At 49.9% G+C, this 25,592-nt stretch overlaps 1 protein-coding gene across 6 annotated transcripts; it reads right to left on the reverse strand.

Annotated features, from left to right (window-relative positions):
* Nucleotides 1-1,108: 1,108 nt before the first annotated feature.
* On the reverse strand, nt 1,109-17,497 carry LOC112669931 (Holliday junction recognition protein). 6 transcript variants are annotated; one of them, XR_004818490.2, is made up of 13 exons: nt 17,339-17,497; nt 15,571-15,637; nt 13,843-13,898; nt 11,204-11,306; nt 9,854-9,915; nt 8,530-8,622; nt 7,445-7,520; nt 3,922-5,506; nt 3,303-3,433; nt 2,949-3,062; nt 2,551-2,716; nt 1,987-2,247; nt 1,109-1,411 (listed from the first exon to the last, which is right to left on the reverse strand). XR_004818490.2 is itself a non-coding variant. In XM_025463516.3 (10 exons), exons 1-9 carry the CDS (start codon nt 17,432-17,434, stop codon nt 3,313-3,315), a joined length of 2,259 nt encoding a protein of 752 aa, XP_025319301.1. In that variant the 5' UTR covers nt 17,435-17,497; the 3' UTR covers nt 1,109-1,411; nt 3,303-3,312. The 6 variants fall into 6 exon arrangements, 2 of the variants coding, with proteins under 2 accessions (XP_025319301.1, XP_025319302.1); XR_007405863.1 differs by lacking the exon at nt 2,551-2,716; XR_004818489.2 differs by having other exon boundaries at nt 1,987-2,716.
* Between the last annotated feature and the right edge of the window lie 8,095 nt (nt 17,498-25,592).

Consider the following 25,592-nt stretch of genomic DNA (forward strand, 5'->3'; position numbering starts at 1 on the left):
CACCCACATCCATCAGCTCCTGTCAAGGGCAAACACCTCTTGGTGAAACCAAGCTGCAGAGAATACACAGACCATCCCACGCATCAACTGTAGTGTCCTATGTGCATGTGCATGCGTGCTCAGGGATGGTGGTGGTGGTGTGACAAGGCACAGTTGTGGGTAAGGGTATTTTTTCTGACCAAGAGCAAAGGATGGGTCATGCTCCTTTTAGCAAGGTGCAGGCACGAAGGAAAGGTCTAGCATCCCAGGGGTCTGTGCCAAGGAAGGATAAGCTGCCTGCAAGGGTAAGACTCCTGGCAGGTTCTCAGCGCAGGTCTTCTGATTCACGGCTCTCAGGACTGAATGCAACCCCCAAAATTCACACATGGAGGCCCTAACCCTGATGTGATGGTACCTAAAGTAGGGCCTTTGGGGGGGGTGATCAAGTTCAGGTGAGGTCCTGAGGGCGGGGCCTGCACGAGGAGGGCCCTCAGCAGAGCCAACTGTCCGGGCACCCACTTCTGGCCTCCAGAACTGTGCAAAATACATTTCTGCTGCTTGGGCACCCGGTCTGTGGATTTATTCTGTTAAGGCAGCTTGAGCTGATTCATGCAGAGGTGATGTCCTGGCATGAAGGCGTCGGTGGAAAGGGAACCATCAGAATCAGAAGGGGGCAGGGAGGAAAGGCGTGCAGAATTTAATCTCATTTTGACCTTTTATTTAAAAGTCTGCCACACATGGCAATGCATGGGCTGACACTGTGCTCCTAATGTGAAATATTTTATTTAAAAAGTCACCGTGGTACCTGATTATAAGCAGCGCCAATGAAAATCTGAGATGTCAGGGACGCCACGTGGCTGTGAGGTTGGGGACCATCCCAGGAGTGTCTGAGCACACTTTCAGCTAACGTTATGATGTTAGGAATTACTTTTCAGGGTTACTGTTTCAATTTGCTACCTGCTAATGTGGAAGAGACCAAGCCTTTGGCTCTGAATTTAAACCTTAAACCATCGTCTCTGTGGCTTACAGGAGTTTCAGAGCAAAGGAGGTTGTCTAACCAAACAGGAATGAAGAGCATCCCGAGGACGTGTCTATATTTTAAAAAGAACACAGGAGGAACACAGGCCTATAAAGGTCACGTGAAAAATTTTAATCGAGTAACTTTATTCAAATAACTTCTATACCAAGAACTCAAAGAGTCATTTCAATGGGATCAGTTTCACTGACATTTGCTTTGAAGGGCAGTTAAGTGAAGCCAGTTCTCACATATTCTTGAGGATTAAACACACACACACACACACACACACACACACACACACAGGAAGGGGGAAGATAGACAACTCTCTAAAATAACTCGGCTATACGTCTTCAGCTTTCAATTTCTCTAATACAAAGTCACTTTTCTCTTCCATCTTGAAAGAGGTGTTCTTTCCTTTAGAAAAAAAAGAATGAAAATAGTTTCAGTAAAATTCCATTAGAATTCCCAAGCCATCAAAAGCATAACTGTTTTGTATCGCATATGTTTGTGCGTCCACTACAGACAGTAAAGGGGCAGGGATGTGAAAGCCCACCTGATGGTAAACCCCTCCCGGGCAGCCGGGCAAGCGGGCGGTTACACCCACGGCCTTCGAATCCTGGCCTGGCCCCCGACACCCGGGTGAACCCAGGACTTAGAAGGCTTCAGCTACATTCCCTTATTTGTAAAATAAGAGACAGAACCCGCCTGTTGGATGAAACCCATCTCATCAACGGGTTCATGCGTGGATTAAGAACGTTCTCTACAGCCTGGCACCCAGAAAGGCACCCAGACGTTAGCCATTAAAATCCCTTCTGTAGTCACAGCTCATGAAGCTTTGGTCCCTTTCCTCAAGACATTTGTAATTTAAGTAGGAAAACAAGGAAAAATGTGGAAAATGGTTAAGGATGTTTGTATCACAGTTCTAAGACGAAACTGCAAAAGGCGTCCAGGGGGCGGCCACCATGACTTATCAAATTCCAGGGGCGCACCAAGGGCCCCACAAAGGGCTGAGTCCTCCTCCAGGTGCTCCAATGCCAGGCAGAAGGCACTGCTCACGGCTGTGACCTTGGTGGGCCGTCCCTGCTCCAGGCACCCTCGCTGGGCAGGTGAACGAGAGAGCCAGGCATCCAGAAGGGGGATCTCCTGAGGTGGGAAGGTGGGTCGGGTGCTGGTGAGCCAGAAGAGGGCTGGGGAGCGACCCGCTGAGCTCCAGGGGCTGAGCCAGCAGGCGGTGTGACCTGCCAGCAAATCTGGGGACGAGGTGGGAAAAGCCAGAGTTGAGCCTGAGGAGCAGGACGGACACTGCAGGAGCAGGTGCAGGCTTAGACGAGCGGGGCCAGTGGACAAGGGAGCCCTGACATCTGACGGGTCAGGGGCTGGGGGACCCCGGGAATGGCTCTCACTAGAGGCGCTGCCTTCGTGACAACCCTTCTCAACTGAGAAGGAAGGTCATTCTGTAGGGTCACTGGTACCCACCCTCAAGTCTCCTTGGAGTCCCTGCCATGGTCCCTGAAAGCCTCGGCCCCACAGGACTCCCTGTGGCTCCCACTTACCCTGCTGAGGGCCTGGTGTGAGGTGGGTGCAGGCAAAGAGCACAAGGCCCAGAAGAAAGGGAAAGGATCTCATGCTATCGGGGGAGGGCCTCCTGGGGCGTGGGCAGTCCCCTCCCTTTCTGCTCCAGCTCCATGTCTGGCCTCACCAAGGCCCCGGACCTCAATCCTTGACCAGAAAGATCAATCACAACGCAGGTCTGGTTAATCTGACAAAGGCTACCACCCACCTGGCTAAGGCCACGGGACGTGCTGGTGGCGGGAGCGGCTTCGGGGAGCACAAGCCAGATGGTAGGTGGAGAAAACAGGAGCAGCCCAAGAAGTGGAAGAAGGAAGAAAGACCAGACCACGATTCTGACCCTGACCTTGACGTAGCCGCAGGAGCCGGGGTGGCCACTTACACGTTGTGCTCACTCGGAGGAGGCAGCTGGCTCCTGCACCCAGCCTCTGCTGTGGCCAAGGCACTGCAAGGTTTTTGCAAATATTCTCCGAGGGGAGCCGTGTGGGTCTGAATGCTGAGAAGTATAAGCAAAGGCAGAGAAGGACCTGTGGGGTCTGAGGGGTGGTGACAGTGACAACTTGGGGCTTATCTCTGAGAGAAACACACCTGCCCCTGAGATGGGATCATGGCACAAAGAGAACACGGGGCGTCCAGGGCACACGGGTCCATCTGAACGACCGCCGAGGAGGGAGCAGGAAGTGGTCTACGTGGCCTCGCCTGCCCACACCACCAACGCACAAACCCCCAAACGTACACTCGAGGAGTCACGTGTCTGAATCCTGGCCTGGGGATACACTGAAGTGCACGCTGGAAAGCCTGGCGCTCATGTGAAACAGGTGAACAACCCGCCGTGATGTGCAATGCTCCCCCCTCCGCCAAGCTTCTCTGGAGAAAAGAGAGTGGCACACGTGTATCACTGAGGGGTCCACACAAACCCAAGCGGAGGGCGAGGTAGGACAGCAGACAGACCTCCCCGTGGAGCACGGAGATCGTGGGCAGGGCAGGAGCGCGGGGCCGAGCAGGCCGCTCCCGCTGTCCCCAGGAAGGAATCCAGAAATAGAAGGAAAGTCACTATTTCCAGATCAGCTTTGTGGCAGCTGCTGCCTGAGACCAGGAGAGGCTGGGAGGACAGCCTGACGAGGACACCAGTGAGGCTTTTCAGAGAAGACCCCTGAACGCACTCCGGCGGGAAAAGTGTAAGATGTTCCCAGTCGGAACATTCTCGGCTCCACCTCGATGCGTCTTATACATGAACATGCTCTTGGTATAAATGCTCGTTTCAGAGGAAGGAAAAGAATTTGGGAGAAAGCTTGGAAACTGAATGCAGAAGAATCCTATTGCAAAACACCCACATTCAACCAACAGAAACGCACCTTCTTTTCCCAGGGGGGCTGGCGAGGGCTGGGCTCTCGCCCGGCCTCAGGGTGGCCTGGCCCACCACACGCGACGAATCCGGGGAACTGGCCCACTGTCCATACAGCAGGGAGTCTGATAACTGGCGTCTCTTTGGAGGGGACTGGTGGGCCCTCCTGGCCGTGAACATGAAGCACTCGAGTGTGGTTGAGCCCGGCGTGCTTTCTCTGCTCCGCTGGGGTGATGCTGACAGCTTTGGGGGACCCTGGAAGCCAAAGTCTGGGTTTAATTTTTCTAAGATGCCTCCTTTTGGATATGGGGCTTCCACACTTGATCTCTCTGGAGGTGCTCCGATACATAAAGGCGCCTGGGTCCGCTTCGGCGATTTCTGGCAATACTCTCGATGAAGCTTGTCAAATTTTTCTTTAATTTCACTGTAACGATCCCTTCCGCAGCTTAGAGGCAGTACCCCTGCTACTGAGCTAGTTCTGCTGGGGGATAGTGACTTTCCAAGTATTCCAAGATTGTTTCCTTGAGAAAGAAGGTCCAGCGTCTGCTCAGAGCGGCTGAGACTCTGCGCGGAGCTGGTCTCTGGAAGCGAGGGAGGGGAGCTCCTCCTCTGCAGGCGTCTCCCTGCTCCAATAGCTCCTTCACCCAGGTCCTCAAAAGCCTCATTTGACCTCTTGGCTTCGGCTCTGCAGAAAAGCCCGCTGAGACTGCGGATTTCTAAGGCCTGGGGGCCGCGAGGGCTCGCTGGGTCACCCCTGTACATGGCCACAGCCGAGGGTCCTGGGGGGGCAGTCAGGCAGGGCTGCTTCCCGGGGCTGGGGCAATATTCCTGATGAAGCTTATCAAATTTGATTTCAATTTGCCTGTAATGATTCCCTCCCTTGCCTGGCAGTACTCCTGGTCTGGAAAGGATTTTTACAGGAGAAATTAACCATTTTAATGCCATGAATCTATTTTCCTGATCAAGACGACGCACTGCCCTGGCATCTCTGAAAGTCATCGAAGAACTCCTCTGGGACATTAAACTCCTTAGCCCCTTAAACTCCCTCCAACTTGGATCTAATTTGCAGACCTTGAGTTTGTTTACTTTAGGAAAAGCTTTTTCCATTTTTAAATCTGCTTTCTGGCCAGAAGCATCTAGTACGTTCTCACAATCTCTTAACACTTCCCTATTCTTCCCTGGCTCAGAACAGGGAGGGAGTCTGTCCTGGGGACCCCTCCGAGAGGGCCCGGCTCCCCGGCAACGCGTCCTGTTCATTCTGCTCTTACACTTGTGCCTCCGCCTGGAGTTCCAGCTGTGAGCGATGAACGAGGTTTTGGTGGAGATGATGCACGACGGCTTTGTGCTCAGCAGCCGGCTCATGGAGTGCAGCATGCCTGCGTACAGGTCGCTGATCGTCACGTCACAGATGTTGTCAGCCTCAAGGGGTGGGCTGCTTGAGAAGCTGCTCCCCCCGGCCCCGTGTAGCCAGAGACTGTCGCTTCTAGGCACCAGGGCCAGGTCTGCCGAGCAGGGGCGTGAAGGATCACACTCTCTGGGACATGAAGCTGGCTCAACTGGGTCGCCAGGACTCTCTCCAGACACGTCACAGCACCCTGGAGGAAAACATACACAAAGTGATGTGCGTGCGTGTCATCTGCAGAGACCACGCAAGTAAAGGAGGGTGGATCATGACCATGACGCTGTTTTTAAGCAATACAAAAACCAAGACAGAAAGTCCAGGAGAATGTGGGAATAGATTCTTCTCAAACTTAAACCCAGACTTCCCTAGAGGGGCCTTCCTTCCCCAGGTGATGGTTTACACACTGGATGCCTTTTCAAAGTCTCACTAGAAACAATACAGTGACACTGTTTACCTGCGGGGCTGGGGAAGCAGGGGAAGGCACAGGGCTCCCGAGACAGATCTTCATGCAGACTTAACTTTCACATCATGTTAAATGTGTTATGTATTTAAGAAATAATATTAAGGGACGCCTGGGTGGCTCAGTGGTTGAGTGTCTGCCTTCATCTCAGGTCATGATCCTGGGGTCCTGGGATCGAGTCTCACATCGGGCTCCCCACAGGGAGCCTCCTTCTCCCCCTGCCTGTGTCTCTGCCTCTGTGTCTCTCATGAATAAAAAAATAAAATCTTAAAAAAAAAAAAAAAAGAAAGAAAGAAAGAAAGAAAATTAAACCAAAGATAAGGAGAACCCTAAAAGCAAAAACAGACACAGAAAGGACCCAGGTGCATATCAAATAAATAACGGAAAGAGGAAAAAGAATCCAAATGACTTTGAACACAATATTCTGAACGCGTACCCTCAGAGGGATACGGTCTGAGGATCAAAGAGCTGCTTGGAACTCCAGAACCTTCCTTAGCAGGTTGTCGGCAAGTGGTGGCAGGGGCCGTGACTCCAAACGGCTCCATGCTGCACGACCAACCAGATGAACACAGGGTTTTGGTGCTGGGGATCAGCGGGGCTGGAGCCGGGGTGAGGGGATGACGTGCTCAAAATTGACGGGTCGGGCCACAGGACATGGAAGCCAGCGTGAAGGGCTCCTGCAGCCTGCATCTGGGACAACTCGAGCATTAGTGGTTTCTAACATGTGAATTAAAAATAAAAGTCTAGTTCTTCTTGGTTCTAGAAAAAAATTTTTTTTTTTTAAATAAAAAGCATGTAGAGATAAACGAAGAAACAGAATTCAGCAAAGAAGTGAGACGGCTAAGCTTATATATATATGCAACAACACCAACAGGTGCACATGGGAGGAATGGCAGGACCAGAAAAATGTGACTTTGCAGCAGGACTCAGGTAGGAGTTGTGGTCTGACGCCCAAACCATGGGATGTGAGGATTGTGGGGACCCAGGTGATCTCAAGGGGAAACCCAGACAACTCTGGGGGAGGGAGAAACCTGGGGGATCCTTCCTTGGCTAAGTGCCCAGGCTTATGCATCTCCAACAACGGGACAGAGAGACGAGTAGTATTTGTGCCAAAAATGTTTAACCTGAACTTAACCTTGAGAATGTCCAGAGAAGTCCAAATTGAGGGACATTCTGGAAAATTATCAGTGGACAGGACTATTCAGGGAAGTCGTGATAGGAAAAGTGCCGACGGTGACAGCACACACGGCCCAGGGGCCTCCTGGCCTGTGCCGGGCCTACCGCGGCTGTGGGGGCTCCCTGTTCTTAGGAGACCAGCAGCACATATGTGAGTGCAGGCCGATGCACATCGCGTGTGAGCGTGGGTGCAGCACGGGTACGCAAATGCCACAAAATGTGGATTGTTACGTGTCAGCAAAGGAGGTTCACTGTGGGAGTCCTGTGTTTCTGGAAAATCAAAAAGTTTCACAGCAGCAATTAGCATGCTGGAATCCCAGAGGAAAAAAAGCAGTTCATTGGTTAAATATGAATAATTTGCTGTCTCTAACAGTTTATGTCCATGAAACATGAACGAGAGCAAAAGGGTGCCCAGTGTTAAGGGCGCTGCTCTGAGGGGCGCCGTGGCTCTGAATGAGGGACACAGTTCATGCAAAGGTTCTATGTCACACTCACCATGGGCAGGTGTGGCAGGTAAGGCTGATGAAGGGATCAGCGTCACATGGGCGTCCTCTCCATCTCCATCAGTGCCCTGAAATCAAAGCACAGGGTTCTAACATAATCACCACATGGAGGCGCCCTAAGATGCCCCCCATGGCCAGTGCCGTGCGGGGAGGGATGGTGTGAGGAGCCACTCCTCGCCAACCACAGGCTGTGCATCTGAGCGCGGCCGCAGAGGTGACAAGCATGACTGCACTCACAGTGGCCACTGCCTCCAGCGGTGGTGGGAAGAAGTGTCTTAGTACAATCAGGGAGCTTGGTCGACGTGGTCCCCAGGGAGCCCCCAGGGAACCACTGCCACCACGCACCTGCCAGGACGCCCCCGCTGCCCTGGGATAAAGGGAAGGCCTTTTCCAGTACATTCGCCAAGTCAGTGGTCCTCAGACACAGCCTCCTCACTGGTCAGCAGCACAGTGAGAAAAAGTCTTATGTTCCTATGAGGTTTGCTGCCTTTGAGATAAATTACTCATCCCACGACACGTGCCTCCTAGTTATTTGGTATGAAAACGTCCTTTATCAGACTTTATCAGAACTTAGAAAATAGAGCTGGCCTTCTTGCTCTTTGTCAGGCCAAGCTCTGACAGACGGCTGCAGTGGAGTGTGGCGGGCATCCACGCTGCGAGGGCCCGGCGGGGCTGCCCACACCGCACACCAGGTGCAGTGGGGACCCTGCTGCCAGTGCCAGCCCCGGTCACACCAGAGCAGCAGGGGGTGGAGCTGTCACTCCCCCGTCACTGCCCCCAAGGGGGGGTGGGGCCCTCTACATTTCTGTGAGCTGCCCCAGAACAGTGGGCCATGAGGGCGCATCCCACGAGCTTCCCTGATAGCCGCTGCCCCGGAGGACCCAGAGCGCTTCCTCAAGACCGGAAGTCTGCAAGGCCACGAATGAAATGGGTTAAAAACTTGCTCGCAAGGCTCCTTACAGGCTCCATGAAGAGTGAACAAGCTCCATGAAGAGTGAACAAAAAAACCTGATTAGTGGACCTTGATGTGTCTTAGGGATTCGATTATATGAAGATACATCCCGGGAAGCACGTTACCTCTGACCAGCCTTCGTCCTGCAGCAGTATATCCACTTGGGTCAAGTATTTCCTCCTTAACTCATTTTTCGAAGGGCTCCAAGGCGCTGCAGGCTGATAGAAAAGACAATCAGTATTCTTAAGAGCTCTGGGGTCTGGAGGTGCTCTTGGATTCTAGAACAAACCAGCAAGTTGGTTCATCACGCATCAGTAAATGAAGTTCCACAGATGGCACCGCAAAGTGGTCCAGGCCCTCTGAAAAGCCACCTGACCCAGAAATGGAACTTTAGATAATGTACCCAGTGGCAACAATCCCCAAGAAAGTAAAAAAAAAAAAAAAAAAAAAAAAAAAAAAAAAGACCAAAAAGAAAAAAAAAAAAGAAAATAATTGAAAACAATCTGAATGTTCTTAGGTGAGTCCAGGGCTCAACTATTAGAATTAGCCCCCATCAGTATGTTTCTAAGACAAGATGCTCAGCAGTTTGGGTCGGGAGGCAGGAGGCACCAGCTCTCCGTCCCCTCCCCCCCCGCCGCCCCAGGTACCCGGGGTCTTGACCTTTGTTCTGCAGCTGAGTGGGATGCAGGTGGGGGAATCTCTCTCTCTCTCTCTCACACACACACACACACACACGTGGTTCAGGATGCTCCTTATTGCTGGGGCCACTCTGTGTCCTACTTCAGAAGGCACCCCCTCCAATCCCCCAGGGTCACTACCTTATTCTAGTTACACACTAGAAGTCACACATTGGGTAAATGGGCCAACTCTGCACAAAAAGAGCAATTTGAGAGAAAAACCTCACACCGGCTATCGCAGCGTCTGATTTGGGCCAGGAAAGGCGCCCGCTAGACGAAGTTCTGTATTCTGATGGAGGGAAGGTGAGATCAGATCCTGACAGGTGGGGAGGACAGGTGGTTTCTGGGACCACGGGGGCATTCTGGGAGGCAGAGCAGTGGCCGGATTACAGGACCTCACATGGGCCCACATGGGCTTCCAAGGGCTGAGCTGGAAATATTTCCCAGAAACAACCTCCTCCTGACATTGCCTGTCCGGACAAAGACCAACGTAGAACCTAACTTTCAGGACGGTGTGCTCGGTCAAGGGTAAGGGCACACTACAAATTGTGACTGTTCCATCCCAACATGTATGCATGTTCAGGAAACTGGGCTTGGACTGGAGACAGCAATGGCTGTTGCACGCTAGACAGGAGGAGGACCAGAGACGTGAGGGGTGCTATTAGCCAAAGAGCGAGCCTCCAAAGAGGACAAGACAGACATTGGAAATGAGAATGTGCGTCTGCACCCCGATCTCCAGCTCGGTTCCTTCATTCCAACAGGCAGGGCTTACCATGAAGGACCCAGCAATCACATCTTCCTGATAGAAAGACGCATCATCATTGTTGTTTGAATCTAAAAGCGAAAAAAGGAAATCTCAGTGAGAATTTTAAAGAAAGCTAGCATTTTCCTCTTAAGGATACTTTTTGCACCACTAGAGAATGTTCTAGAGTTCTCCCTTTAATTAGGACATAGCCATCTGTTGCTCTGATTACTAGTAATGCAACAAACTCATCAGAACGGGACTATGCCTCAAGTGGTGGAAACCAGAGAAGCAGGTTGATTGATTAGATTTTATTTATTTATTTATTCACGAAAGACACAGAGAGAGAGGCAAAGACAGGAGAAGCAGGGTCCATGCAAGGAGCCCGATATGGGACTTGATCCCGGCACCCTGGGATCACGCCCCAAGCCGACAGCAGACGCTCAACCACTGAGCCACCCAGGCATCCCTATTTATTTATTTTAAAAATTTATTTATTCATTTGAGAGAGAGGGGACAAGCAGGGGAAGGGCAGAGGGAAAGGGAGAAGCAGGCTCCCTGGCGAGCAGGGAGCCCAATGTGGGACTTGAACCCAGGACCCTGAGATCATGACCTGAGCTGAAGGCAGATGCTTAACCAACTGAGCCACCCAGGTGCCCCCGGAGAAGCACTGTGTCCCCTTGAGCTCCTTCAACGGCTCTGATACCAGGAGCTGAGTCGCTACCACCACACAGACCTATCCTGTGATGATGTAAAGTTCCCCACCTGTTGCCTGGTAGGCCAACCGCTGGCCACGGGCTGGTGAACACTTGGAATGTGGCTTGTGAGGCTGGGGAACTTAATTTTTAATTTTCAATTAATTTGAACAGCCACAGGTGACTAGTGCCCCCATGCACCCATGGCAGGGATCAGCAGGTTCCCCCAGAACAGGCTGGGTGGGGGTCTGGGCAGCGAGACTGGCCTGGGGCAGGAGGGGAGGCCCCTCTGAGAACAAGGAAGAGGGAAAGAAGACATCGCACGGAAGTCAGCAGTTCAAACACCGCCCTGTGGGGCAAATCTGAAGTCTTGTGAAATTCCTGAGATTTTTTTTTTGAGATTAATTTTTTTTAAAGAGGGGGGCAATAAGTTAAGAAACTAATTAATGGGAGAGTGTGTGTCCGTTATTCAGGAATGTCTGAGTGCTGTTCAGGTGTCAAGTACCATGGGGGTAACGGAGCAAGTTTTGAGGAGCACAGAAGGAAGGGGCAGGCACTTTAAGATGCTCTTGCTTTTAATATAGCCTCGGGGAGAAGCCAGAGTGGGGGGATCTGGGATTTAAATGCTGGGACCGGGATGCAAGCCCCCACCCCCGACCCCGCGGCCTGGCTCAGGGACACTCACCCGCTCCCAGGCCTTGTGCGCAGGACAGGGGAAGCCTCGGGCATTGGGCGCTGGCTCCCTCGGGGCTGCTGCCGCTCCGGCTGACCCACTCCACCAGGGAGTCCTCAAAATCAGGAAGTGGATAAAGACAGGCCCGATTCAGTCACAACACACTCCGAGGCCACTGTGCAGTACCAACCCTACAATCCTTCCTTTAGGGTCTGAGAGCACAGGGTTTCACAGGCTTCTCTCCTAGCACTTTCCCGCATAAAGGGCCCCGAGGCGGGTGCACAGGTTCCCCTCAGGGGGAACAGCTTTCTTCCTCTGGCTGTGGCCTGGGCTGCTCCTCCCAGAGCCCCTCGGGTGGTGAGGGGCAGAGCAGGGGAAGCAGAAGCAAGGGCAGGAATGCAGGGGCCAGACCCCGGCCCAGGGGGGCGACAACACAAACCAAAAGGCCACAGGCCAGCCTTGGCACTAGGTCTGCAAGTAGAACCCGGAAATCTGAGAGGCCCTGGGGGACTTTCTGTGACCCTGTGCAGGAGGAAGCCAGTTCTCAGGGGCAGTCAGCCCTCATGATGGGACGCACCCCGCGGGGGTGGCGGGAGGGCCGTGTTCCGCTCTCCACACCAGGCCTGTACCCCTGGCCTCGCTGACAATCCTGATGAATGCCCTCAATGGGTTCTCGTTAGTGCAACTTGAATATTCGAGACACCAGGTTGGCCAAAGGATCTCAGGAACCGTGTCACCTTGTAGGGACAGGAATGAGAACACGGTGAGGCCTGTCCCTTCAGGGATGATCCCTGGGTGTCACCTCAGGATCAGGGGAATTTGTGCCTGTCTGTGAACACCAGGAGGTAGAGGAAACTTGCCTTGGGAATGTCGCCCCCTTTGGCTCAGGTAAGGAGGGACTGGGTCACCTAGGACAACACACAGGAGGGACCTGTGGAGTCTGCAGGGCTGCTCCGTGGGCTGCTGTGTCTGGAAGTGAGGCGGAACTTGATTTGAGAATTGTGGGGAGGCGGCCCATGGGGGATGACCCCTGATGACCAGAAGCTCTGGGGGCTTCAAAGAGAACTCGGGCCTTGTGTCAGGACCAAACTGGCAGGTCGACACATGCGCAGCCCACTGTGGCTGACGGCCTCCTACAGCCTTCAGGCAGGCATCTCAAGGGTGTGTGTGGGAGGGGGAGATGGGCAGTGGACTATCTGGGTGTCTGGGAAAAGAAGGCAGATTCGGGCACAGTCACTCCTAGTAACTTCCGGGGGCTGCAGACGTCTGACTGGTCAGCACAGGTGACGTCCAGTTTCCTATCCTAGGAGCTTAAAATTCTATAGACCCCAGGCAGGGACGCTCCTACATTTTAAGCAAAAACCTTAAATAAATGTCCAGATGGAAGCACCTTGCTACCTGGGCCATTCAAGCACCAGTCTGATCGGTGGGCATCATTATTACACGAAATTTAGGATGCAAATCCTTTGACCTAATAATCCTACCTCCTGGCACCTATTAATAAGGCGTAATATCAGCAATGGGAAGAGACAAGGATGGTCCTCTGAGGAGTATCTGTAACAGGTGTCTTATAAATAAGGTTTCACGGGAACACAGCCATGCCTGCCCGGTTACGTAGGGCTTATAGCAGCCTTCCCCTCACAATACAGAGCAGAGCAGCTGTGACCACATGGCCCCCAAAGCCTGAAATACTTATCACCTGGCCCTTCATCTGAAGTGTGCCCATCTTGATTAATAAGAAGGGAAGGGGCAAACAGCTAACTATCTACAAGAGCTGTTTTTTAAAAAAGGTAATTGAATTATATTGTGGATGATGAAAAAGGAAGGTTCACAATGTATATGTGAACACGTATGTGGAGAAAAAGAGGGTAAATAAACACGTGTATTATAAACAGTTATTACATTATACTAAAATATCATTAGTGACGAAGGAAGTCGGGTTGATTCTAATAGTTACGTGTATTTCTAAGATTTCCACAACTAAATGCATTATGTGTGTGATGAGACTAATCGGGAAGAAATTTTATTTCAGAATTGCTGTTAAAAAAAAAAGGCTTGGGGAATTCTAACCCTGACGTTTTCATTCTGGGGTACTGGCTTCCTGTCTGGGAAGCAGTCAGTAAGGGAACACCGGACATCCTTGCAAAAATTACTGCAGCAAGACTCTGTGGGTCTCCCCGGGGGAAGGTAAGCTGTACTGGCTCCTCCTGTGAATGTAACAGGCCACCTCGCCAGTGTCCATGGCCAGATTCGGGAAAAACCACCCTTGGCTTTTGGAAGGTAGCTTAGGGGGAGAAAGAAGTGCGTGACTCTGAACCCTCTTCCTAATCTCTTCCCCTAGCAGAAGAGGAAAGAGGCAGGTTTCTTTCCTCAGTGAAACTGGGTTGGGTCTTTTCTGTAAGAATCCAACAAAGTAAGCTCCTGCTGGCCAGCCCTGCAAGGGTGGGGGGAGGCACCCTGTTGTCAAGAGCTCCTCAGTCCACAGCAGAGGAAACAGGGATCAGCTCCTCCTGGTACCTGACAAGCCAGAGATCAGCCCCCCCGGGGACCTCCAAAGGCTCCTGGTGCAGCCACAGCTGACCCACACCTTAATTCACATCCATATGCCTGCACAGCAGCGCGTGTGGGAGGTATGATTTGACGTCAAGTACCTGGATTTGTCCTTTGTTTGTCTCCTTTACCAGTCCTCCTCCCCAAATTCTCAATCCTTCAGAAAAGAAATAAAATAAAAATTACCACCTAAGTAATCATGACTGTGGAATTTCCCTCCAATCTGCATTCAAAGAGAACCAAAGGGAAGGGCAAAAAAAAAAAAAAAAAAAAAAAGGTGTAACACTGAAAGCAAGCCACACTTGTGATGATATTCTGTTGTTTTTCATCTTTGTGAGGTTGAAGGGTTTTTTTTTTTTTTTTGAAATTAAGGTTGGACAAAAATCTGTTAATGAAATTTTCCTACCTAGTAGGCAGTTCATTCAATTCTATCGTTAAGCCAGAGTCAAACGGGAACAAGGAACATACAACTGCCGAGTACCGTCCTCACAGTATGTAACTTGAGAGCAATCTACGTACTACATATAGACCGGGAGCACTTTTTGAGGGCAATCTCTCTACCCCATACCCCGCACAGGGAGTGCTTTCTGAGGACAATCTGTATGTACGGAGCAAGGCCTAAGCACGGGGGTGAACACTGAGATGTGGGCGTCCCGCCACTTACTAGCTAGCAGAACCTGGGCAAGAATGCTTAGTCAGTCCCTCCCTAAACCTCCACTTGCCCCCAGCTAAATTCAAAGTGAGTAAGAAGGGATCCCTGGGTTGAGATGGTTGCTAACACGATACCAGCAGCAAGCAGTTGACAGGGTGCTTGCAGTGTTCCAGGCTCTAAACACTTTGCATGTAGACTGTATTTAGTATTGACAACTCACGTTTATGGACCGTGTAGAGTACTCCTAACTCCCTAGGGTGTAGGCACTCACCAAGTTCATGTGCAGATGGAGACACAGTGGCAAGAAGTAGGTTAAGTAACTAAGCCCAGGCTGCTCAGCTAAGTGGTGGGACCAGGCTGCGAACCCAGGGGAGTGGCTCTCTGTGCTCCTGACCACTAAGCCATGTGGCCTTTCCGGGACAGAGTGACGCTGAGCCAATGTGCTAAGTCCAGTCAAGGCTTTGCCAGTTTGGCTGAGTGACATGGGGCTAGTTCCCGAACCTCTTTCTGCTGCATCTCTGCTATAAAACAACGACCCTAAGAACAGTACCTGCCTCAACGGGTTGTTGAGAATCAAACACATGAGATTCTCAGAAGCATAGGACACACGGTTAGCTGTCAACACATGTGAACAACTGTTCATTACTCCCCAACGGTCTTCATAATAATCAGCGTGGGAGTGTTAGCTACATGCTACAGCCTATGGTCAACAATTCCTGACAAGTGGGGGTGGCTCAGTTAATACTCCAAGTCAAATGGAACTTACTGGACGCATTTACTAGGGCCGGGCCCTGTTCCAAGAGCTCCACAAGCACATTCATGCAACTTAAAACATCCCCGTCAAGCAGATGGTATCATCTTCCCATTTGACAGCCGAAGAAAGGCCGCCACCCCCGCACTGTTAAAGCAACCAGCCCATGACTGGACACGTGGTCAGGCAGAGGCATTTCCAGCCAGCAGGCAACTATGCACCTGCGGAATTCTGTTTTAGTAAGTAATTCTGCCGGAAAGAAGTAATTTAAGTCATTTCTAGGTTCAAGGAACTAGTCAGATTTTAGTTCCTTACTAGGAGAACCAAGTTTACTTTCCTAAGAGAGCAAGGAGAGCACTGCAAACTCTGGAAAGGTGCTACTCTGTTCACATTGTAAATATGCAGGAGGAGGGGATGACTCCGTACCCTGGGGTGTCTCATAGGTCAGCGTGGACATCTGCACCAGCGGGGCATCCTCGAAGGGCTGGTTGTACTGCGGGAGAGAAAGGGGCGTCCCTCAGGTTCGAGGGGCCGCAGCCGAGGAGCACGGGACTGGCCTCCCTCCCTCTCGCCCACCAACCACCTCCCCCCAGCACCCCCAGGCCCGCCTCCTCCTCTCCACTCCTGTCTGCCCCCCTTCCACCCCTCCACCCCCCTCCTTACCCCACCCCCCCACCCTCCTCCTGCCCCTTCTGCCCCCTCAACCTCCCCCCTGCTCCCTCCGCCCCCCTCCTTACCCCAGCCCCCCCAACCTCCCCCCTGCCCCCCTTACCCCAGCCCCCCAACCTCCCCCTGCCCTTCCACCCCTCCTTACCCCAGCCACCCCAACCTCCCCCCTGCCCCCCTCCTTACCCCACCCCCCCAACCTCCCCCCTGCCCCTTCTGCCCCCTCCTTACCCCAGCCCCCCCAACCTCCCCCCTGCCCCTTCCGCCCCTCCTTACCCCAGCCCCCCAACCTCCCCCCTGCCCCCCTCCTTACCCCACCCCCCCAACCTCCCCCCTGCCCCTTCTGCCCCCTCCTTACCTCAGCCCCCACAACCTCCCCCTGCTCCCTCCGCCCCCCTCCTTACCCCAGCCCCCCCAACCTCCCCCCTGCCCCCTCGGCCCCCCTCCTTACCTCAGCCCCCCCAACCTCCCCCCTGCTCCCTCCGCCCCCCTCCTTACCCCAGCCCCCCCAACCTCCCCCCTGCCCCCTCGGCCCCCCTCCTTACCCCAGCCCCTCAACCTCCCCCTGCCCCTTCCGCCCCCTCCTTACCCCAGCCCTCCCAACCTCCCCCCTGCCCCCTCAGCCCCCTCCTGACCCCACCCCCCCAACCTCCCCCCTGCCCCCTCCGCCCTCCTCCTTACCCAGCCCTCCCAACCTCCCTCCTGCCCCCTCCGCCCCCCTTCTTACCCCACCCCCCCAACCTCCCCCCTGCCCCTTCCGCCCCCTCCTTACCCCAGCCCTCCCAACCTCCCCCCTGCCCCCTCCGCCCCCTCCTTACCCCAGCCCCCCCAACCTCCCCCCTGCCCCCTCGACCCCACCCCCCAACCTCCCCCCTGCCCCTCCGCCCTCCTCCTTACCCCAGCCCCCCCAACCTCCCCCCTGCCCCCTCCGCCCCCCTTCTTACCTCAGCCCCCACAACCTCCCCCCTGCCCCCTCCGCCCCCTCCTTACCCCAGCCCCCCCAACCTCCCCCCTGCCCCCTCGGCCCCCCTCCTTAGCCCAGCCCCCCCAACCTCCCCCCTGCCCCTTCCGCCCCTCCTTACCCCAGCCCCCAACTTCCCCCCTGCCCCCTCCGCCCCCCTCCTTACCCCAGCCCCCCAACCTCCTCCTGCCCCCTTCCTTACCCCACCCCCCCAACATCCCCCCTGCCCCCTCCTTACCCCAGCCCCCCCAACCTCCCCCCCGCCCCTTCTGCCCCCTCCTTACCTCAGCCCCCCAACCTCCCCCCTGCTCCCTCCGCCCCCTCCTTACCCCAGCCCCCCCCACCTCCTCCCTGCCCCTTCCGCCCTCTCCTTACCCCAGCCCCCCAACCTCCCCCCTGCCCCCTCCTTACCCCAGCCCCCCCGGGCCCGCGTCCTCCTCTCCACTCCCGTCCCCCCTTCCCCTTCCGCCCCGCCGCCCCCGCGCTCGGGCTCCCCCAACCCCGTTTCCCCCAACGGCCTGGCGCCCCGCCGCCCCTCCTCCACTGGGCCGGGTGGGGGGGGCCCACCTTCTCTATCAGCTGCTGCATGTGCCTCTGGAAGCGGCAGCGGCTGTCCCGGAGCTGCCGCAGCAGCCTGTCCTCCGCGCGGAGCTGGCCCTCCATGGCCCGCCGACACCCGCCGCCCAATGCAGCGGGAAGCGGGACCGTGGCTCCTCCCGCGCCCCCGGTTCAAATAGCGACTCCCGCCCCCTCTGCCTGCCTTCCGACTGCCTATTGGCTGGTGCAGAGAGGCCGGGCGCTGATTGGGCCTTTCAAACGCGTTTGCGTATCTTTCTTCCGGCCAATCCGCTGCCGAGTTTTCGGCCCCGCCCCCGCCCGCGCAGGGGCGAAAAGGAGGGGCTGGGGTCCGCCACTGCGCCTGCGCCGGATGCGGGCTGTGCTGGCGCTGCAGGTGCAGGGTCTTCTAAACCGAGAATCCTGCGAAATACGGATGATTCTTAGTTGTGCACTTGAGATGTCTGGGTGATTGCGGGGCGGGAAGGGGGTGGCCCCCGGGCCGTGCGCACTTAGGACCCCGGGGATCCAAGAGGACACCACCAAATTACCGTTACAGAAGGAGGAAAGCGAACGTATATTTAAAAAGAAATACCGTAAATGTGGCAGGATCCTGGAAAATAATATTTTTATTAACCTTCTGGCGCACCTTTTTTTTTTTTTTTTTTTCCTACATAGTTTTTGAGTGCTTACTTAAAGACTGGAGGTGGCTATACTTAATTCTGGACAAAATCAACTTTATTATTATTTTTTAAAAAAGATTTTATTTATTTATTCATGAGAGACACAGAGAGGCAGAGGGAGAAGCAGGCTCCCTGCAGGACTCAATCCCAGGCCCCAGGGGTCACGGCCTGAGCCAAAGGCAGATGCTCGACCACTGAGCCACCCAGGTGCCCCTGGACAAAGTCAACTTTAAAGCAAAGACTAATAAGAGACAAAGAAAGGTGTTACATGAGATAAGGAAGTCAATCTAATAAGACGATGTAACATGTAAATATGTATGCACACAACATAGCACCTAAATCCATAAAGCAAATATTAACAGGCCTGAAGAGAGAAATAGCAGTACAGTAATAGTAGGGGACTTTAGTATTCCACTTACATCAACGGAGATATATCATCCAGACACAAATCAATAAGGAAACATCAGCCTTGCGTGATATGTTAGATCAGATGGATTTGGGTATATATGGAGCCTTTCATCCAAAAGCAACAACACACATTCTTCTCAAGGGCACGTGGAACATTCACCAGGACAGACTGTGTGTTAGGCCACAAAACAAGTCTTAATGAATTAAAGAAGATTGAAATTATCAACCATCTTTTCTAGAAGGCCATTGAAACTAAAAATCAATCACACGAAGAATGCTATAAAATGTCATAACTTTGAGCACTGTTAGGTCCCTTAGATGGGGCTCTTCACATCCTCTCAGCCTGTAACCCAATCCTCTTAGGCCATCAGGAAGAAATTAAGGGAGAAGTAGCAGGTGAGAACTTTGGGGCGCATGGAGTGTAAGTGTCCAGGAAATGTATTGTGATGGGCACAGAGTGTGCTGGATGGATCTGCCTTCAAGACGCCCCAGCTGCTGGCAGGGCTATCTGCAGGTGCTGTCAGGGGTTACCTCTCGGTTTCAGGGGAGCCCCTTGCCCATGGTGTGCAGCCTGAGGGTGGCCCAAATTCACTGACAAATCCGGGTGGGAATAGGAGGGCTTGGCCACTTTACTCCAAAGGGGGACAGCTCTGATGGTTCATTCCAGCTCCTGACCTCTCCCTGGAACGAATGGAGAAACCCGTCCTGTTTTGATTCTTTCCCTCCCTTCCACAGGGGTCAAGCTGAAAGGTACTTCCCAGCAGACACCCTACCCTGCACAATAACTCAGTCTGATCTCTGGAGGACCCAACCTGTAACAAGGGTCTCGCTGCAGTGGCCACTGAATCTACACATTTAATTTCTTGCTTTTGGAATTTTTGCAGATAGGCTGTTTTCTTCCTTCCCCTCCCTTGGGAGTGTTCAGAAGTTTAACCTGATGTTCCTTCAATTCTGTGTTTCCACACAAGTTAGTTTCAAACATTTAACTCACCATGTTTAGAGATTTGAGACTTCAAAATTGGCCTCTCCTAGGGCGTGGGCCCACTCCTAGGTTCCAGGGCTAATCACCCTCATTTCATTGATTGTCCAAGGATCTGCCTCCACCCCAGGGATTCATGGACAGCTTCAGGGGAACAATTTCTCAATCTCAAGTGCATGTCTTTAATTGAAATTCCCAAAACACACCCACTTTGGCCAATCCCCTGCGAACCAGCCAAAGCCAGTGCATTGGCTCTTGTCCTTCTGGCCAGCTGGTATCCCAGTCCTCTTTGACTGAATTTTAACCATCCCATGGCCCAAAGTGATGGCTCAGCAAAGGAAGGAGCCCTACAAGGTGCTTCTTATTTGACCCCGTTCCCTATAAACAACCTGCCCCTATGTAGCGGTCTAAACATGTGACTTCAGTACCCCAGAGCTCCAAACTCCTCTTGCACTGCTCCCATGTAACAGGGGAGGATCACAAGTCAGTTCTTTCCCTGGCAGCAGAATTGGTTAGGTGCATCACCTAGGGTCTCACAGGGTTTCCATAGCAACAGAGATGAAGGCTGCTCAGCCCTGCCTTAGGATCTCCACCTCTGGTTGCACCTGCACAGCTCCCTCTGCTGGCCTGGCCAGAATTTTCAACCCTCTAGTGTTACTTAAAAGTATGAGCATAGGAAATAATTCTCACTGGAATTTTTTTTATGACTGCTCTCATAAAGTGTGCCTAAATTTTATCAGAATTTTACATAATTGATGGGTATTTGTTCTGCAGAGTTTACATGTAAATAATTCTGTGTTGGAAAGGTGAGGAAACGTCACCACCATTTGTGGTTGGAGAAGCATAGTTTTGGGCTGGTCCCACAGTTGACATAGCAACTGCCACATAACAGTGAAAACATCCATCTGAGATGAATTATCAACCACAAACATTAAAGCCCCATCCGTTTGGCTGCCAAGTAAAGGGTACATTCTCTTCCGTGGGTCTGGAGCTGATGGTAAGAGACTGTAGGGACTGACAAGTTGGCTTTCCAAAAGTATCAAAGTTCACAAAGGGTTTTTATTCTTTGATTTAACGAGCCCACTTTTTGAAATCTTTTTTAAGTAGTTAAGGATGTCGTCAAAGGTTTAGCTGTAGGACTTTAGTGAAGCACTGTTTATAAAGTCCAATACTAGAAGTGTGATTGGATAAATGGTCTTGGATGTGCAGCGTGCTCCATTCACAACAATTTTGAGAAACTATATGTTGGCATCTGAAATGTATGTGACATTTTTAGTATAAAAGGTTATAGGCCTATTATAGGTCTGCAATTAAAATATACATTGTATGTTTAAAAAATTTGACTAGATATGTATCAAAATGTTTCTACTGTTATTTCCGGATGATGATATTATGGATTATTTTTAGTATTAGTTTTCCTTAGCTGCATTTTCTAGAACAAACAAGTCTTCTGCAATTATGAGTGCGCACGTAAAGGAAAATACAGCAGTTTCAATCCTATGTTTTTACCTTGGCTCTACAAAATCAGGGACCACTTATCCAAACTAGACATGCAAGGCACCAAGCATTCTAAAACTGCTGTCAAACAGCTGGACAATGTTTTATCATAATGATACCTCACCTCCCAGCTTTTGCCCAGAAATGTTTTTTTTTTTTTCCCTAGGAAAAGTAGGGCTCCATCTCTCTTTGGTGATGTTCCCACCTCAGCTTCATGTGGTGGGAAATTGCTTTTTATTCTTCACCTTAAGCTTTTTGCAATACAAGTACACTTTTAGGGTCATGATTAATGTGTTTTAATGGACTGCCCATTTTAAAAATCAATGAAACGAATTTATATTAAAAATAGAAAGCAATTAGATTTGGATGACCTATTTTTAATCAACCCCATTATTTATGGACCTGAAAACTCTGAGGACATCTTTCTCTGAAGCATTCAAGGATCAGCTCTTCTGCTATTCTGTATGAATAGTTTGAGAACAGAAGGCACCAGGTTAATTGATAATTTGCTAGATACTTAAAAAAAATGACTTACCTTAGAAGTGTCCCAGGATTACCTCTCCTCTTTGACAAGTCATTGCAGTTCTATCTTTCCTCCCAGGGTCAACCGTGGTCTGTTTGAAAGGAACAGAAGACACTCTGTTCTGGGTTTTGTGAAGTTTTGGTACATCCAGACCTTACGTAAAGTTAACTTTTACTCTCATAGTGTTAGCTCTTCTCTCAACTACCTTTATCTTTTTATATTCAACTACCGTCGCCATTCTTGTAAAGTTATTTCTTGCAGGAGATAAGAATTTCTGTCTTTTTCATTTACCACAATGATTTCTTAACATGGTTATAAAATGTACAGAATGTGGGCTTTTTAGGATTCTCACTTCTCACCTGTTTTCTCATCTTCTGTATTCTGGATGTCTTGCTTATATCCCAGGTTTTTTTTTTTTTTTTTTTCTTCTTCTTCTTCTTCTTCTTCTTTTATTGCTGAGTGGGCTGTGTATTTTGGAACTCTTTACAAATTTTTCCGAATTCTATTGTTCTGTAAGTATTTGACGAAAGCAATAAAAACTCCCATTTCTGTATCTACTCCTTTCCATGCCCATGAGTAGTGTTTTTACCACACATTGTATTTATTATGAAAATATTATGTTCTTCATTTTTAGTCATTCCCTCTGAAATTGATGATATAATCTGCTAGTATTCAGAGGAGAAACTATAGAAACCAATGTCTCCTTTATCTGGAATATTCTTTAGTTTGCAGTGAGTGTCCTTGAGCCTGATTGTTTACCTCTGGAGGACCTGTGAATTCCTCATACCCTGAAGGTATCGACACAAAATGAACAAACCTTTTAGAATCTCTAAAAGTAGGAAAGAGATTTTTATTTGAGGCCAAGTTAGGACAGCTGCCCGGGGAAACATGCTCTTCACCAGGAAGAAAGTGTTCCAAGAGAATGAACAGTTTTTATAGTGCTATATACTTTTTACGTCTTGTAAAATTGCAAAAGATTACAGATTAACACTTAGGAATCAGCAGTTTTATTCTCAAGGAATGCAGGGAGTGGGAGCATTGATCCATATCTCAAGGACAGGATGGGTAAAGGCTACTTATTCACAGAGCAGGTTTACAAGGCACAAATCAGGCCTTGTATTGAACAAAGTTTATCTACAGTCATGTTGACTTGGAAAGGAATCTAAAATGACTTCCCTTTTATATCAGCCCTTTAGAGAGTTTTCCTGTTATCATTATTTGAAAAATTTTAGTCAGTTTTGATTAGGAATAATTTATAGAAATTAGCATTTATTGATTCAGTGTAGGGTCTATGAGTTTTGACAAATACAGTCAGGCAATAGCCCCCATGGCCAAGATATAGAAGAGTTTCATCAAACCCCCAAATTCCCTTCTGCTTCTGTTGTCAAACCCTTACCCACCCCCAGATCTGGGCCACCACCTTAGGATTACTGTTTTCAAGTGTAATTCTGTAATGGTCAGAGAATACCCCTTGGTGTGATTACGGTTCTTTTAAATCTGTTGAGGATTTTTTTTTTTTTATGGTCCAAGATAGGGTCAATCTTGGGGACTGCACAACTTGAAAAGAATATATATCCTGCTCTTGACATGTGTCAATTAAGTCGAGTGTGATTGTGTTATTCAGGTCCTTCATACCCTTACTGATTTTCTGTCTACTTGTCTTTATCAATTATGGAGAGGAGAATTTTGAATTTTTCAACTGAAATTGTGGATTTGTTTCTTAATTCAGTTCTATCAGTGTTCACTCCATGTATTTTGAAACTCTGCTGCTAACTACGTTTAGGATGGTTATGTCTTTTTAGTGCACTGTCAGTTTACCCTTTTATAATGTCCCTCTTTATTTGTGGCACATTCTTGCCCTGAAATCTAACTTGTCTGTTCTTGATATAACCATTCCATCTTAGTTTTAATTACTGTTTGAATGGTGTATCTGTTGTGCCCAAGATTGCGAATCTGAGAAACCACCAAGGAGCTGACACCGATGCAAGTGCACAAGGGTTTATTAGCAAGCTCGAGCCTGGGTCCAAGTATACCCGACACAGCGGAGCAGGGACTTGGACCCCGAAGTGGGTTACAGCTGGGTTTTTTATAGGCTGGCCTAGGGGATTTTCAGAAGGGGTGGAGGAATTTCTCAAGTTCTGTTTACATTCTGATATGGGGCTTTAAAGGGCATTGAGCTCGGTTCTCATTTTAATATGGGACCCTCTACCACGGGTGTGGGCTCTGTTGTCTTTCCAATATGGGATTCCCTGCCGAGGACATTCTGCAGTTTTTCCTGTAAAGTACAGCTCTTATTCACAGGGGCCTAAATGGCTGTACTTGTGCTAATGCTAAACTTGAGGTGGAATGGCCTTGATTTTTCTCGGCCTCCACAATATCCTTTTCCATTCATTTTCTTTTAATTTATGTCTTTATGTTTAAAATAGACTTCTTATAGACAGCCTATAGTAGGGTATTGCATTAAAGAAATTCAATCTGGGGGATCCCTGGGTGGCTCAGCGGTTTGGCGCCTGCCTTTGGCCCAGGGCGCAATCCTGCTTCTCCCTCTGCCTGTGTCTCTGCCTTTCTCTCTCTCTCTCTATGTCTATCATAAATAAATAAATAAATAAATAAATAAATAAATAAATAAATCTTAAAAAAAAAAAGAAATTCAATCTGGTATCTCTGCTTATTATTTAGTGTAGATCATGTACATTTTGCTTAATTATCGATATGGTTGGAATGCAATCTGCTTGAATCCTGCATGTTTTCTCTTGTCCCACCTTCTTTTTGTTCTTGTTTCCTCTAACTGAGCTTACTTTCAGGTTAATTATTTTCTATGATTCCATTTTATCTCCCAGTTATTGACTTAAACGTGTTTAAATGGTTGTCCTATGGTTTAAAACTTAATTTTTGATTTCTCAGTCTACCTTCGAATGATATCATATTACTTCAAATATAGTGTAAGAGCCTTGAAACAGTACAACTCCAATTCCTATATCCCTTCCTTTGTGCTATTCTTATCACACATTTTACTTTTACACATTATAAATCCTGTAACACATTGTTTCTATTTTTGCTTCAGATAGTTATTTTTTAGAGTAAATGAGAATATGCAATTTTTTATATGTACTCTCATTTTTACCATTTCTGGATATCTTCATTTTTTTTTTTATAAAAAATCTGTTATCATTGTCCTTCTCCCTAAAGAATTTTCCTTAACATTTCTTTTAATATGATTGCTGGCAATAACAGTTCTTGGCATTAAAAAGTATATTTTTTTTCATGGCTTTTTTTTTTTTTGTCTGAAAAGCTCTTCATTTGGTCTTCAGTGTGAAAAGTAATTTTTAAAAGTTTTACATATTTATTCATGAGAGACACAGAGAGAGAGGCAGAGACATAGGCAGAGGGAGAAGCAGGCTCCCTGAGGGGAGCCTAATGTGAGACTTGATCCCAGGACTCTGGGACCATGACCTAAGCCAAAGGCAGACGCTCAACCACTGAGCCACCCCAGGTGTCCCTGAAAAATAATTTTTTAAAAGATTTTATTTATTTATTCATGAAAGACACAGAGAGAGAGAGAGGCAGAGACACAGGCAGAGAGAAAAGCAGGCTCCATGCCGGAAGCCTGATGTGGGACTCGATCCCGGGACTCCAGGATCACGCCCTGGGCCAAAGGTAGGTGCTAAACCGCTAAGCCACCCAGGCATCCCCTGAAAAATAATTTTGATGGTGTCTGCAGCATAGTGTTGCAAGTGCAGGACTCTGGGCCAGACTGCCTAGTTCAGAGCTTGCTTCTGTCACTTCTTAGTTGTGTGATCTTGGTAAAGTATTTACCTTTTTGGTGCTTCTGCTTTCTCATCTGGGGATAGGTAAAGCATCCTTTTCCTGGGTTCTGATGAAGATTGCAGTTCTACTACATAGTGAGTGGGCCTTAAACCTTTGTTTAGTAAATTAATTCTTTAATAGCTGCTGAGGATGGCACAGCTTGCAGGTATCATCCTTTGTCTAACTGACTCACTACTGATGAGTAGATGGTTCTCATCTTTGATCTCTAACTATTGAAAAAACCAGAGTTCTTCATTTCCTTGTGCCTGCATGCCACAGATTGAGAAGGATGTGGAAGTGAGCAGAGATAACTCAGAATTGGTAATTGCAACGAAATGGTAATTACATGTAGAATTTGATAAACTTTGC

Source organism: Canis lupus, chromosome 25, assembly GCF_003254725.2.
Source record: "Canis lupus dingo isolate Sandy chromosome 25, ASM325472v2, whole genome shotgun sequence".
NCBI lineage: Eukaryota > Metazoa > Chordata > Mammalia > Carnivora > Canidae > Canis > Canis lupus.